This window comes from Lasioglossum baleicum, chromosome 11, assembly GCF_051020765.1.
Source record: "Lasioglossum baleicum chromosome 11, iyLasBale1, whole genome shotgun sequence".
Lineage (NCBI taxonomy): Eukaryota > Metazoa > Arthropoda > Insecta > Hymenoptera > Halictidae > Lasioglossum > Lasioglossum baleicum.
In genome coordinates, this window is record NC_134939.1 from 14,118,723 (window position 1) to 14,133,237 (window position 14,515).

Consider the following 14,515-nt stretch of genomic DNA (forward strand, 5'->3'; position numbering starts at 1 on the left):
AATTCCGCGCGGACAGATCACAAAGCAGACGGTGGGGAACGAACAGGAAGTCGAATCGTCGATCGATCGAACTCCCGATACGATCGTCTCGGCTTCCAGCGTCTTATATTGACTCTCGGACCGCTCGTCCATGAAAGCTGCAGGCTAAGAAGACCGTCGTCTTGCCCCGTGTTCAACGTCGGCTCCGGAGATCGTAGCCAGAAGCTGCACGAACAGACGACACAGGGGGACTGAGATTTCCGTGATAAAACCAAGATTGCGATCCCTTGCCAATCCTAAGGATACCTTCGTGGGAATGAACGAAACTACGGACACAGACCGGGAAGACCGTCTTTGGTATCGTAGCTCGGTGGATCAACCGCTTTTGAGGCGTGCCGCCTACACATACACGCGTACAACCGCATCGCACCGCAATGCTCGAGGAAACACCAAACCGAAACGAGACGACCATTCTCGCTGACCCCTCCACCCGCCCCCGAACTTGCTTATACCGACGATTCGCCGGGAAGAACCGGAAGAAGTCGCCGTGCTCGAGGAAATGGTCTTGCATAAACAAATGTCGATCGATCCGACCAGACCGTCCCTTTGTCCCCGGCTCTGCACTGTTCCCGAGATCATGCCGCACTTCGGGGATCCTGCTACCATTTCGCCGCAGGAACCGACTCTAGACAATTTACTCGCCATTTCTTATTATCGGCCCGCAGAGATCCAAGTCCGCGATCGCCCGATCTTTCGAATTACCTCTGTGTACCTCCTTGTTACTGTGATTTGAACGTAAAACGTCTTGGCTATTCGTCCATCTTGTGGCGAGCGTAGGAGGTAGCCGCAGCACTATCTTCGTGTGTCCTTCCTATGTCCTTCGTGGTGGAATTTAACGTCCCCTTTCCTTTTTCAAATCGAATTACGGAGGAATGAATCAACGGAGAATTTGCATGCTCGGTCGCCGGAATATCGAAAATTGATATCGCAGTGAATTATTAGTTTGAAGAAGGTTCAGAGTTCGAGTACACTGTCGATACACGGCCAGTCCGATACAAGATCGACGTTCGACACAAGGATATCGATCTGGCTATCCGACGGGGCCACCACCCGATCACGATCGAGGCGAGGTTCCTTAGAGACTCGCCTTTGTTCTCGACCTAATCAGAGAATTTACGTTGCTTGATCGGTCAAAGGCACCTCCCCGGTTAGATCGCGCTCATGCGCGTGTATACATAAACACGTAAACACCTAAACTCGATGGAATACCGATTTCGCTCCTGTTTGCCGGGCTACAATGCTGCTCTCTCTCTCTCTCTCTGTCGTAAGTCAAATGGCGAAAACCTATCTGGCTTATGACGCCGTGATACACGCGTGTGGGTACGTGCAGGTGTTAACGATGCATCTATCGAACCAGAATTCTGATGCAACGTTTACACGCGGATATCCGAACTTCTAATTAGTGCCGGAGGAGAACGTTCTAGAATGGCAAACACCAACAGCAAACACCAACGAGCGACAAGCGAAATTTTTGCGAGACCCGCACACTTAAAAACGCGGTCTTTTCATTTAATTATTCCGTGTAATCTGATGCTAGAATTTTTTATCAGCCGGCCAGTTGTATAGCGTACGGGAGTCGAATAACGTGTGCAGTTTTCGGATGCACTGCTAGACAGAGGGTCTTTATGCGGAACAAAAATTAGCTGCATTGGCAAATTAAAAGTCGTCTTTTCCCTGATTACTAGACTGCGTGGGTCTTAAAACGATAATGAAGCATTTTAAAATACTGCTGTATTATTTTCGGCTGATTAAACAATTTGATTTTACTCAATTTTGAGTAGCGTAATATTGTGATTGTTTTGTACAAATTTATTTAGGGCAAAATAATGATTTTTATAGGTACTTACAAAGCAGAATCTTCTGTTCGTCCGTCGGATCAAGTGGACACTGCCATTTTCGCGAATACGTCTTATTAACGACGAAGCACAAAACACGACACTTCTACACAATCACTGGACACTACACAACACACTTTCCGAAATTGTGACAACGAACGGGAAGAAGTTACTCCGACCACGGTCAAAATAGTACTGCGGCCCGTACGACGTCATCGTCTCCCTGCTCATTCGGATCATAAATTTCAAGTTGCAAAATATGAAAGAATACCTTACATCCATTGTGTTATAAGAATACTAATCCTGTATTATACAATGTTACCGTACCTCACCGATCCTCCAGCGGATTAGGCGATATACCTGTAAAGGACGTTATAGCAAGCAAAAAAACGCATTCGAATCGACAACACGTGCGACGGATCCCTCGAAGCGACGAGCGGACTACCCTTATAAATTACGTCATTGATGAACGTAGACAACGACAAAAGGAATTTCTTTGACAGTTTCCCCACTTCTCAACTTAACGTCCTTCCGACACACGTCTGTCCAATTAACAAACGCAACATTTCCCCACCTAAATTCACCCTTTCATGAAAAACCGAGGTGACAACAACGAGGTGAATTTCTTTATTCGAGCAATGAATTTTATGAATAAAATATTTTCTTATTTATTCTTTTTGGCTAGAGATCATCGAACAGAAGGGAGAATATGTTATTCATTAAAATTCATTGCTTGTATAAAATATTGGGCTCTATTTCACCTTAAAATACCGAAATTACTTTCTTGCCAACCCAGTAGAAACCAAATTGAATGTTATTTCTTCCGTTAACGATTTTAACAGTGGAAAAATCATACGTTGACATCTTCAATTTTGAAAATCTTCCAACAATTTTGAATTGCATCTACTCAATTTTCCTATAAATGCATAAAGCTCCGTCGTCTAGATATAAGGTATTCTTTCATATTCTGTTACCTCAAATTTATGAACTGAATGGGCAGGGAGACGATCACTTGGTACGGGCCTAGCGACGGATGTCGCTTTAGTAGTAGGCTTTTGTTTATAACGTATAATTCTACGCAATCAAATTTTGCAAGAACTTTATCGCCTGTATTTCAATAACTATTTGTTTGCAACATGTGGCTCCTTTCAAACTTTTTTCTCTTCTCGATGACTAGAAGCTATTGATGTAAAAACAAACTTCAACAAAAATTTTTGTGGCAAGTTTCTCTTACAAAATGTCCACCGATCCAGAGGTGTAGATTCGCCCCTACGACGATGACCATTACTTTTTATACACCCTGTACATTCGACCTAGAAGGTTGCAGTAATTAGCAGAAAATGTTGATCGCCGCCGCAAGGGCGGAAGAAGGAATGTTCTCTGGTCGATTTGCAGGCAGTGACTGGTCGGGGGATGGTGGGATAGGGGGTGTACGGGAGGGGTGTTCGAAAAGGTAGGAACGTTCTCGCGGATAAACGATCGCTGATACCCTCTATGCCAGCTATACGACACTCGTGCCGGCGATCCCAGGTGAACGCGGGGCGGCGGCTACTGCTTCGATGCCGATGCGTGATTAGAGCCCACAGGGAAATCTAGCAGCGACATGCTGCGGAGGTAATGCTCGCATCTCGCAGAGCCCCCGGCATACCTTTCCGCACTTCCGGTGCGGCTCGTCCCCCGGTTTCAGTTCGGTTCGTTGCTCTGTCCTGATCGAGCCCTATACTATCCGTCCCTTCGCTCGACCGACCGCGCGACCTGATAATTTTGGCACTGACCGCACAAACGATAATACGCGACCGGCAATTCGGATGAATCTAATTAGCGATCATTTCCGGGGCCGCGTCGCATGGATGAGGCACTCGCGGTTTTACATCCTCGGTATTAATAATCGATGGACTCGACACGTTCGGCCGAACCGAACATTGACCCCCCGAACAATTAAAAAAGGAACTATACGTGGCGGTCTACCTAAATTGTAGCCAGCTAAATATCTCCTGAATATAAAAGAGTAGATTAAATTGAAAAATCCAAGCTGTCAATGTATGATTTCGCCTCTATTAAAATCATTCAATTTAGTTTCTATTTCTTGCAATCGATGCAGACAATTTCCATTTTGCTGTAGAGATAGGAGCATAACTGATTCCACACACTTTAAATCACAATAACTTTTATATGAATGGACCAAACGACTTCTCTGTAAGACTAGAAGAATTAGTTTAGTAAATGACGTCTAATCAATAAGTTGAAGAAATACATTTCGGAGAGTATATAATTTAGACAAGTTGACCAAACAAAACGTTCAAATTTTCGTTATTGGTCCAGCTAAAAAAGTCTTAGAAATCAATTGATTTTGAAACTTTTTACTATTGTTTTTCACAATTCCGTCCAAATGCATTTTTTCAACATATTTTTTACACATCATTTACTAAACTAATTCCTCTAGCCTTACAGAGAAATTGAAGTCGTTTGGTCCATTCATAAAAGAAGTTGTTCCGATTTGAAGTGTGTGGAATCAGTTATGCTCCTTACTGTAGGTCTATCGACGATCTCGGTAAAAACAATGTCGGGAAGCGTCGAGCAAAGAGTCCGCTGCTGAAACGAAAATTAAAGAGCTCTCCGCCGGGGAAAGATTTCGGAGCGTAGAGGCTATAAAGCTCGAGGATTCAATGATCATTTGAAATATGACATGAACGTAGTGGCCTCTGCGACCGGGAGGATAATCGTAATCCAAGAACGGGCAGATTTTTATAGCGCGAAACGGACGTGGATCCAGCGGGGCGTGCTCGAATATTTCGCGTTCGTTCGAAGAAAACACAGGAATGCGGGTCGTGAAGAGAAAACATAAACTCGTCCCGGGTCGTAAATTGGTATCATTCCTCGCATATCTAGGAGAGACCGTGTGTTCTGGTTCCACGGTTGCGCCATTGCCCCGTTGCACCGTTGCACCTTTCGCCTGTCATCTTTCGCCTCTATCCTCTCCCACGCTCCTGCCCGATAAGAGACCTCGGGAAGAGGACCGGTAAAGTCCGCCGAGACATCGATAGAGATATCATCAAAGCGAACCATCGATCGTGTGTTCATAAATTCGGTGTCCAACTGGTACGTGCAACCGTCTCTCGAGTGACGTAGATTCTCTATCGGACCTTATATTTCTCTCGATTTTATTTCTCTCCTTCCTAACGCCCTTATCTCGGCCCTCGCCTCGTCGACCTGCTTTCGCGAGAACCTCCATTTTTACAAGGCTCCGCCTCCCGGTTAATTGTTTCGTCATTAAACTGTGCGCGATATTAAAATTGTCTACCTAAATGAATTGAATCCAGTCACTTCATCACGATCGAGAATGCCGCGAAAATTGTTAAAGCAGTTTTGATCCGATGGATAAATTTATTCGGTGTTTATATTCATACGCGAGGCATAATCTTTTCTCGTTCACCTGATTCCCAAGTGATATTATTCCGGAATCGATATGGCACTAAAGTTCTCGAGGGTGCTGCTGTGTTTCCACTTTACGGGTTCGCCGTGGAGCATCTCTCGCCAGAATAAAAGTCTATAATCGAGCACAGAGTCGATAACGACACTCGAATAGCTGTTGCTGCTGCTCTCGAATAAATGCGCGAGCCCTGATCGCATTGACTCGTTTAATTGGACATTTGCTAATCAAAGTAGCACTCCCGAGTTCAACACCCCGTCTAAACGGTTTTCGAACTCGACATTCGAGCACGCGTCGATCCGAACCTCTTCTAGAAGCTGGCATAATCGTTTGCCAAACAATTAACAAAATCGTATCGCACCGTGTACAACTAAATTCCTGAAGAAATATCTGCAGAAGCACGGCGAGGCGTGTTTTATCGTCGATTATATTTATGTACACCGTTCGAGATCGCTCCAGGAGCTCTTCAATGAATTTTTTAATGGGATTGAAAGCATTGTGGACGCAAAGAAAATCGCATTGCGAGGGGTTAATTAACGGTGACAGGGGTATAAAATTCGAGGCAAAACGCGGACAGAGGATTGAATAATTCCAGTAAAATTGCCCGGTGCCAGTGACAGTGGTAAACGAGTCGATTGGAACGTGAGGACGGGGAAAAAAATATTCGTTCCAAGGGAAATCCTTGACGCGATAAAGTTGACGAAGCACCGAGGTGTGTAATGGGACGGGCGCCACGGGTCAGGACATCCGTGTCCCAATTAACAGAAGCACAGCTGTCATTGTGGGAATACGATCCTCCCTAAAGGTAAGCTTTCTTCATCCCCGTCTCGATGCCATTTCCAATGGGTTCCCTCTATATAGAGAAAGAGCAAATGCATAATTCGCAGCTCGAACGACGGAGCGTTTCACGCTGCGGCGCGGCGTGTCGCGCGAGTATAATCCGGAGTCCAATTAGCGATAATTACGACGTCAATTGGGAATTCCTAATGGTGACCGTGGCCCTGCAGGCGGCCGAGCCGCCGTGTTCTACTCGTTCGACGTGATTTTTGCAGACGTAGTAATTCGAAGCGCAAATTAAACTCATTCGTCGGCTCCTAACGACGACTGACCCCGGATAAACGGATACCTTGATACGACTCATTATACCGCACACGCTTCACCCTGGATCGAACACGTCTACATACCCGTGGCTCTATTCCCTCGGCAATCGATATCCCCTTGTTTGCGTTACTACTTTCCATCGGACTCGCATCGAGCCGCTTTTTATTTTAAATCTAGTCGCAAATGGAAGCGAGAGAAACGTTATTCAAGAAATTTACCCTTTGCAGGCAGAGTGACTCCCAGTAATATTCATTTTTCGGAAGTTAGAATCCCAACAAAAACATCCTGTAAACGGGAGCCAAGTTCCTATGGCCGTAAAAAGTTCCGAGATCAAACAAAATACGGCCAAGTTCGTTAGCTTAGAAATACCTCTTGCAATACTGAAGAAAGCGTTTGTAAAAATTAGTTTAAATGGACGCTATTTAATTTTTAAAGAGTTACATGGAGGGCTAAACTTGGCTGGTGCACTGCCGTGCACCTAGATAATTGGTTTGCTGCACAATGTGAAAAATGTTTTCGAAAAAAATGTCAAATCCTGTGGTCCAATATTTAAAAAGTCATAAAAAATAAACGAAATATTTAGGTGGATCACTGGGGTTGCCAGAAATGTTTTATCCAAATATAGAAGAAGTAGTGAAAACTGCAATTATGTATATATGAGATAGGCTCAAAAGGTACACAGACATTTTAATTGTTTTATTCAAACAAAGATTTTTGAAAATTCCTGTAGGTACGTAAAGAGAGATCAAGTTTAAATACAGAAGTCTCATATCAAATATAGAAGATCTGGCAACCCTATGGATCACCCTGCATATTTTTGCAACTCGACACAACGGCTAACGCAAGAAGTCTACATACACAATACCTGATACAATACTTAAACGTGTAACGTGTCTGCAGCAAATGACGTACCAAATATACGGGAGTAATATTTTCCAGGGGAATGATATTAAATAAACGTTGATTGGCGATAATCCGGCGCGCGCGTTATTATTTCATTCAGCCAAGCGAATCTGAAACGTTGTAACGGACGAATCATCGATGACAAGTGAGCAATTGCTCCGATCAATACGGCACGATTAACTGCTGTTTTAGTAATCATATTATTATTAGGGTAACGAGTTAACAGGAAAATTGATTTCGATGTCGCTCGCGTTTCGTTCGAGTGCGCACACCAGAACCCGCGGACCCGTGTGAAATTAATACGTAATTCCATCGGTTTCTTCTCCGCTACGTCGCGTCGTCTGTTCTATTCCGAGTTTCTAGCCGGAGAGTTTACACGATTATGATTCGTCGGTGCCATCTGAAACCCTCGAACCGCTTCAACTACTGATTATTCCTATGGATTATCATTCGGTGCTCTGCGACTTGCGCGCATACAGCACGCGGGAGATTAATAAATTACGCACGGGCCCTTTACTCGGATCTGTGCGCGACGATTACGCGATCCTTTAATGTTTTAGTAACGAAGAGTGTCTCGAGGTGAATCCCGAGCAACTTTCCATCTTAAATATTACATTAACCATCGCGAAGAACGCCTGACAGAAGTCGATAACGTAGATTACAGTTTTATTTATTTATTTGTCTTACGTCGCATCCAACTGCCGTGGTCATTAGCGACGGGACCTACAGTTTATTAAGGTGGGCTCCGAACAACCTTGGACACCACAGTTTTAACCCCTTGCCGTACCATTTTCTCTACAGTTACAGTGATTAAAACGTCTATATCCACAAAAATGTCGTAGAAGAGAAAAGAAAATTTATATTTTTGTATGGCTACATTTATTTTAATACTTAAATATTGATTGCAAGCGAGACAAATTTTATTTCATTTAAAAAGAAACACGTAACATTCATATTTGTTAGACTTTGTCTAACAATTTTAAGTGACTCCTTAAAATACGGCAAGGGATTAAATATCACGTGGAATCTTCTTCCAATGAGAAGACTGCATTAGAAATATTTCATTACAGTTCTGTAATTCGCCCGAAGAGTTGTCCGATTCATGGCTGACCGTTTCTCCTTATTTCTCGATGATCGAGGCCCAAGCGGATCGTATGGGGTTTCAGACTAATTAGTGAAATATCGCGGGACGATGTACGCTTTCCGTTGGCAGAATGGAGAAACGAAACGCGACTGTATCGATCTCCCGTCCCCCTAAACCTCGTTATCCCGCGAACCCTCGAATAAGCGAGGTACAATTAAAAAAAAAAATTCGAAAATCTCCCCGACAAATTTGTACCTGTCTACGACGTAACGCGAACCACCTACCACTCGACAAACCTGCGAATAAATCAGAGTTGCTCTGACCGCCACCCTTCACGTTCCGGTTTACCCTGGCTTTCGCTCTAACACCCCGTGCTACACCCTCGGCTGCTCGCACGACAGTTCACTGCGATTCGTCAATGCTCGAACCAGTGCTTGCTCGCCATTCGTCAATTTAATACCGGCCGGCAGTCCATGAACCATAAAAACGTTGAACTTTGATCAAACAATCGAATGATGCGTCTCTTTCTCTTTCTATCGAAGAGCGCCGCATGTCACGTACTCTCACATTCCAGATATTGTCATTTAATCCTTAGCACTCGATTGGTGACTCGGAGAGAGAGAGTCACTACTAGAAATTGCTGTACCATTATTCAAAATATTGTTTACATTATTAAATATGTTGGGATCTAGCCAATTAGTATTGTACGAGGTATTATTTAAATTTCATATCCATAAAATGAAAAAGATCATATAGAATGGAATTATTCTAACTATAAATGTTTAATTCTCGAACTAAAATATCACTGATATAAAATTTAATGTTTATCGATCGTATCTTTGATAATCAAGATGTGATGATATCGGCGCACAGGTTCGATCAATGATAAACTACAAGCAATTTTGCAAATAATTAAACACTCAACGTTTCGATCCTGATATGGACCTTTTTCAAGAATAGAATTTTTGAGTGTTTAATTATTTGCAAAATTGCGTCATTGATGGAACCTGTGCGCCGATATCATCACATCTTGATTAAAATATCACTAATTCACATCGGACATCGGTAGAATTGCATTAGTTCTTTAAACGCGTAAATCCTATGCTCCGAAGTTCAATTAACGCGTAAATTCAAATTTGTTGAAATTGCGACAGCGGCGGTTTTCCTTACGACCACAGATACATAGCAGAGTTTTCGATAATTATACTCTTCGAGAAAGAGAGAGGAGGGGTACACGTGTAAAAGCAATTTCCTCCGGTGTAGAAGGACGAGCGAGGCGAAGAGAGAGAGGCGCGGCCTCTCGCAATACCTTTCGTAAGTGAATTTTGATTCCGGCCCGAACACCTGTCTGCCACGTCAATTAGACGTTCCCTGATAATATCAAATTTCTCATTTTCTTGGCTCGCCGGAGAATTCCGTTACTTTTCAACCCTCACCCGCGCCGAGCCACGCCAAGACGAGGCGGAAGCACGAACGAAAACTCCGCCGGAACAAAATTTCAAGTTTCCTGCCCCGCCTTCGGCTACGATATCGTGTTACGCATTTTTCAATTATACGCACCCGGTCGCGGTAGACCGTCTCGTTCGAGAGTATCGGATGCCTCGTTACTTCTCGATACCGGAACGTTTCAGACTCCCGTTCGAGGCACATAGAAAAAATCTACAATGCGATCGTCTTTCAATTAATATCCCTTCGACTTCGATCGTCGTCGAATTCCTCCATCAGTCTGATGTATTCGTCTTTCAATCCTGCAGGCTTTGTTGTGACTTTAGGTAAATGAATAAATAAATGCAGTCTGCTTGACAAACAAGATTAGACTGCGGACCAAGGCGCTGGTTGGACATTTTCTTTCCTCAACAATTTTAAAAGATTAAAAATTCCCAGATGGACCCCTTGGGGTTCGTTGAAGAAAATCATTCTTTCGAAAGGGGTCGATATAGGAAAAAGGTTAAAAACCCCTGCTCTAGATAGATGATTAAATAAATGCAGTTGGACATTTTCTTTCTTCAACAATTTTAAAAGATTAAAAATTCCCAGATGGACCCCTTGGGGTTCGTTGAAGAAAATCATTCTTTTGAAAGGGGTCGATATAGGAAAAAGGTTAAAAACCCCTGCTCTAGATAGATGATTAAATAAATGCAGTTGGACATTTTCTATCTTCAACAATTTTAAGACATTAAAAATTTCCAGGTGGACCCCTTGGGGGTAGATGAAGAAAATCATTCTTTTAAAAGGGGTCGATGTAGGAAAAAGGTTAGGAAACCCTGCTCTTGATGGATGATTAAATAAATTCAGTTGGACATTTTCTTTAATTCTATGTTTCTGAAAATTCATAAGCGAGCCTGTAAAAAGAGTCCAAGGATCATCAGGTTAGATCTCTGAAGGTCCTTAGGGTACCTTGAGGGTCTCTGGAGGTCCTCGAAAAACCCTTGAAGATCGATGGAAAACCTTGAAGTTCCTCTGTATATCCTTGGAGGACATCGAAGATCATTCAGAATACCTCCATGGCTGTCTCGTCGGAAGACCTTGAATGGTTTCTGAAAATTCATAAGTGAGCCTCTGTAAAGAAAGTCTAAGGATCATCATTCTTTTAAAAGGGGTCGATGTAGGAAAAAGGTTGGGAACCCCTGCTCTAGATGGATGAATAAATAAACGAAGAAATATATGAAGTATTACAAGATTATGCGGACCAAGACACAGGAGTCACTTAAAAGTTTTCTTTCTCCAACAATTTTAAAAGCCTGAATATTTCTCTCTTCCAACCTTTCTACAGTTTCAAACTTCTACTCACTTTTCCGATAAAACTCGCAATGATACAGACCGAATGATCCCGAGACTGTGTCTAAAATAATCTACCACCGTAATTGCTCTTTCCCTGGCTGCACAACGGTCCTCGAATCGCCGGATGGTCGAACGATCTACGTCGAATGAGCTTCGTGGAGGATCAAGCGTGTGCAGCATTAGCGTCTCGAGACGTTGTTCGAAGGCCGACGTGCTCCGTAAATATCGGCGGGTCTCGATCCGTTCGCCGGAAACGGCGGGTCTATCCGCCGGTTTTTTTTCCTCGCAGCAAAGTAGAAGCAATTTGGCTCCGGCCATTCGCGTAATGTAAGTTCCTGCTGGAATTCGAAAGTTCTCCGTCGGGGTTGGGCCCGTTGCACTTGTACGTGGACGAGCGAAAGGAGGCTGAGATACCTATGCAGCCTTATTCGTAAACTGCAACGTTGGAAGGGTATACAACCCTCCTTCTCCCCTTCGACTGGTGCAAATCCACTCCCCTTCTCCATCCCACAGGGAAGGTAACACCGATGCGAGGGCGGAGCAGGAGGAACACCGGTAGTAATACAACGGCGTATCGAACTTTTGGCAACTCGAAACTATCGACCGATGCAATCCGTTCGTTTCTGGCTTGGGTGGTGTCCAGCTGCGACAACCTGGGGGGAACAAGAAAACCTCTTGATGAGCTTCGCAGAAGCGAGACTGGCTCGAACGACCCCGCCATTTTCCGTATCAGTCGTCGCCTGTCCATTCGTTAGGTAATTCTTTCTCCAAGCTGCGAGAGAGCAGGACCGTTCCGACTATGCGACAGGCTTTCCTAGTACGAGCAAACGAGTCCTCTATTAGCCCGTTGTCAAGGCAACAACCATCCCCGTTTTCGTGCGTTCCAGTTGTTGCTGCTGTTGTTATTATCCCGTTCGAAACGTATTATTTTAAATGTACAGAGAAACGATGAATCCTACCGTATATTGTTTATCTTCGACCGTACCCGGCGGCAGACACGGGACGCTGTAAAAGTACCGATAGCGAATTTTGTTGACTACGATACCCCGTTCCGTTTACCTTCCTGACGTTTAATTGGTTCCGTTTTTGTTTTCGTTGCAGGATGTTGCTTCGTGACGTTCTACACGAGAAAGGCAGCGCTGGACGCGCAGAACGCACTGCACAACGTCAAGACCTTCAGCGGGGTATGTACAGTCTCTTTTTATACTGATAGATGTGATAGCAATTCGAGCAGGAAAGGACAGAAATTACTATTAGGTTGGCAAATAAGTTCTCGTTCGGTTTTTGTGATTTATCCCACTCTGAAAAACCGAACGAACTTATTTGCCAACCCAATAGAATCTTGTTAACCCCTTGCCCTACGATTTATTTTACGGTGTCAGCGATTACAACCTTCTTTGTAGTTCTTAATGTCTTAAAAAAGGAGAAAATGTATGTCTACTTTATGCTCATATTTTGTTCAGTACATTAACAAAACCAAAATAGAATTTCATCTCGATTTAAAGGAGATTCATAACATACATACAGGGTGACAAGAAATAACGGAGTTAAACATTTCTTATTATAATTCTGTCAAATCGACGAATTTTGAAAAAACCAAATGATAACAACCGTAACATAGACCTTTAGTATTCACATATTTAAGAAGTTTCGAAGTGGCCACCCTTTGAGCCGATTCAGAGGCTCAAACGTGTTTTGAAATTTTCGGCTGTAGGCCGCAGCACTTCTGGCATTATTCATTATGATAAGAAATGATTAACTCCGTTATTTCTTGTCACCCTGTATTTATTAGACTCTGTTGAAAAATCTTCATCACGAGTCCGACACGATATTGTAGGGCAATCTGAAAATTTTGTTATATTGAATCGCGATCGATCAACGAGTACGTCCGTCCGAGCGAATAACGAACGCTTAGCCAGATAATTATCCGAGTGCCGACAAGTCGCATAATCGAGAGATTGCCGGAATAATGAATACTAATACGAATGTTTATTCGAATAAATTATTCAGATCCGACGGTGGATCCTTTGACTGATCGTCCCTTGTCGGCATCTGACGCACGAGGCTTGCGTTTGCGATGCAGTATCGATATTCGACGAGTCCCATCGAACGTACCTCTCGCGGTTTGTTTAAGGAAAAACAGGTGGAAAATAGAAATGAGCAGAGGGGACACGGTCGACTGTAAAGATATTTTTTATCGAAATTGATAGTCCGTCAGTTGCAGAGACGCGACCGATGGTATCGTTGGAACTGCACCCGCGCGATAATTACAGTTTCCTCGCGAACTTTCGATGCAATTACGAGATGTCATTACGAGCATTTAACCTACCAATTCCCCTCGCCCCGTTCCCATTCCGGCGACGCGCATTTATGCTTGAATTTACGAGAATAATTATCATCGACCAAGACCCAGAGTAACTTAGTCCGGAGCGCGCAGCTCTATGTAAAGGCGCAAACAAAGGCCAGACGGAGTTCCGATCGAAGAACAAACGAACGTTTTTCATTTCTTTTTGTTCGTCCGTCTCAGTGGCGTGTCCGTTCAGAATTTTATATTTCAGACTCTCGACGTCTGCGCTGTTTTATTAAAAATTCATTATCGCGGGACTATTACCCGCTCTAATTCGGAGAACAGTGTTATTTGGCGACTGTGGCGACACTCACCAATGTGAAGTTGGCGTTATATTTAAATGTTTAAAAAACGTTATTTTCTTGTCTTGACAAAATACAATTTGTTTAATCAATAGTCTGCCATAGAAGAAGTAGGATTTAAAATATTGTGATCAAAGAATTTAATTCTATTAAAATTTTGTTAATAAACTTCAGCCTAATTTATTTATTGGAATCTCTAATATAAATTCCCCAGAGATTTACCAATCAGTGGTGCGCCCAGGGATTGGGGCCACGGGGCCAAGTTCTCCCCCAAGAAAAAAATGTTTAGTTTCCAAAATTAAAATCGCGGAATATCCCTGAATACCGTTGACAGATATTTTGGCTAAGAAAAAGGTCATCACGCAAAACCTAGGGCTGCGTTCAACTCCCCCCTCCCCCAGATTACATCCTGGGTGCGCCACTGAGTTTCATACATGAAGAATGTCATATCGTTCAGTTTCACACAATACATAGCGAGTGCAACGCAATCTGGCGTCTGGAGATCTTCGGAAGACCCTGAAGGTCCCTCGAAGGTCGTTGGAAGACCTTGAAGATTCTCTGTGTATCCTTAGAGGACATCGAAGGACATTGGGAACACCTCTCTCGTTGGAATACCTTGAATGGTTTCTGAAAATTCATAAGCGAGCCTGTAAAAAGAGTCCAAGGATCATCAGGTTAGACCACTGAAGATCC

The 14,515-nt window shown here is 43.5% G+C and overlaps 1 protein-coding gene across 18 annotated transcripts in view; it reads left to right on the top strand.

Moving 5' to 3' along the window:
• The window catches only part of LOC143213458 (CUGBP Elav-like family member 1-A), a 455,043-nt gene that overhangs the window by 345,179 nt on the left and 95,349 nt on the right, over nt 1-14,515 (top strand). For all 18 annotated transcript variants that reach the window (XM_076433332.1, XM_076433335.1, XM_076433333.1 and 15 more), the window contains one exon: nt 12,275-12,357. In XM_076433332.1, coding sequence (XP_076289447.1) covers nt 12,275-12,357 — 83 coding nt within the window. The remainder of the gene's footprint in view (nt 1-12,274; nt 12,358-14,515) is intronic.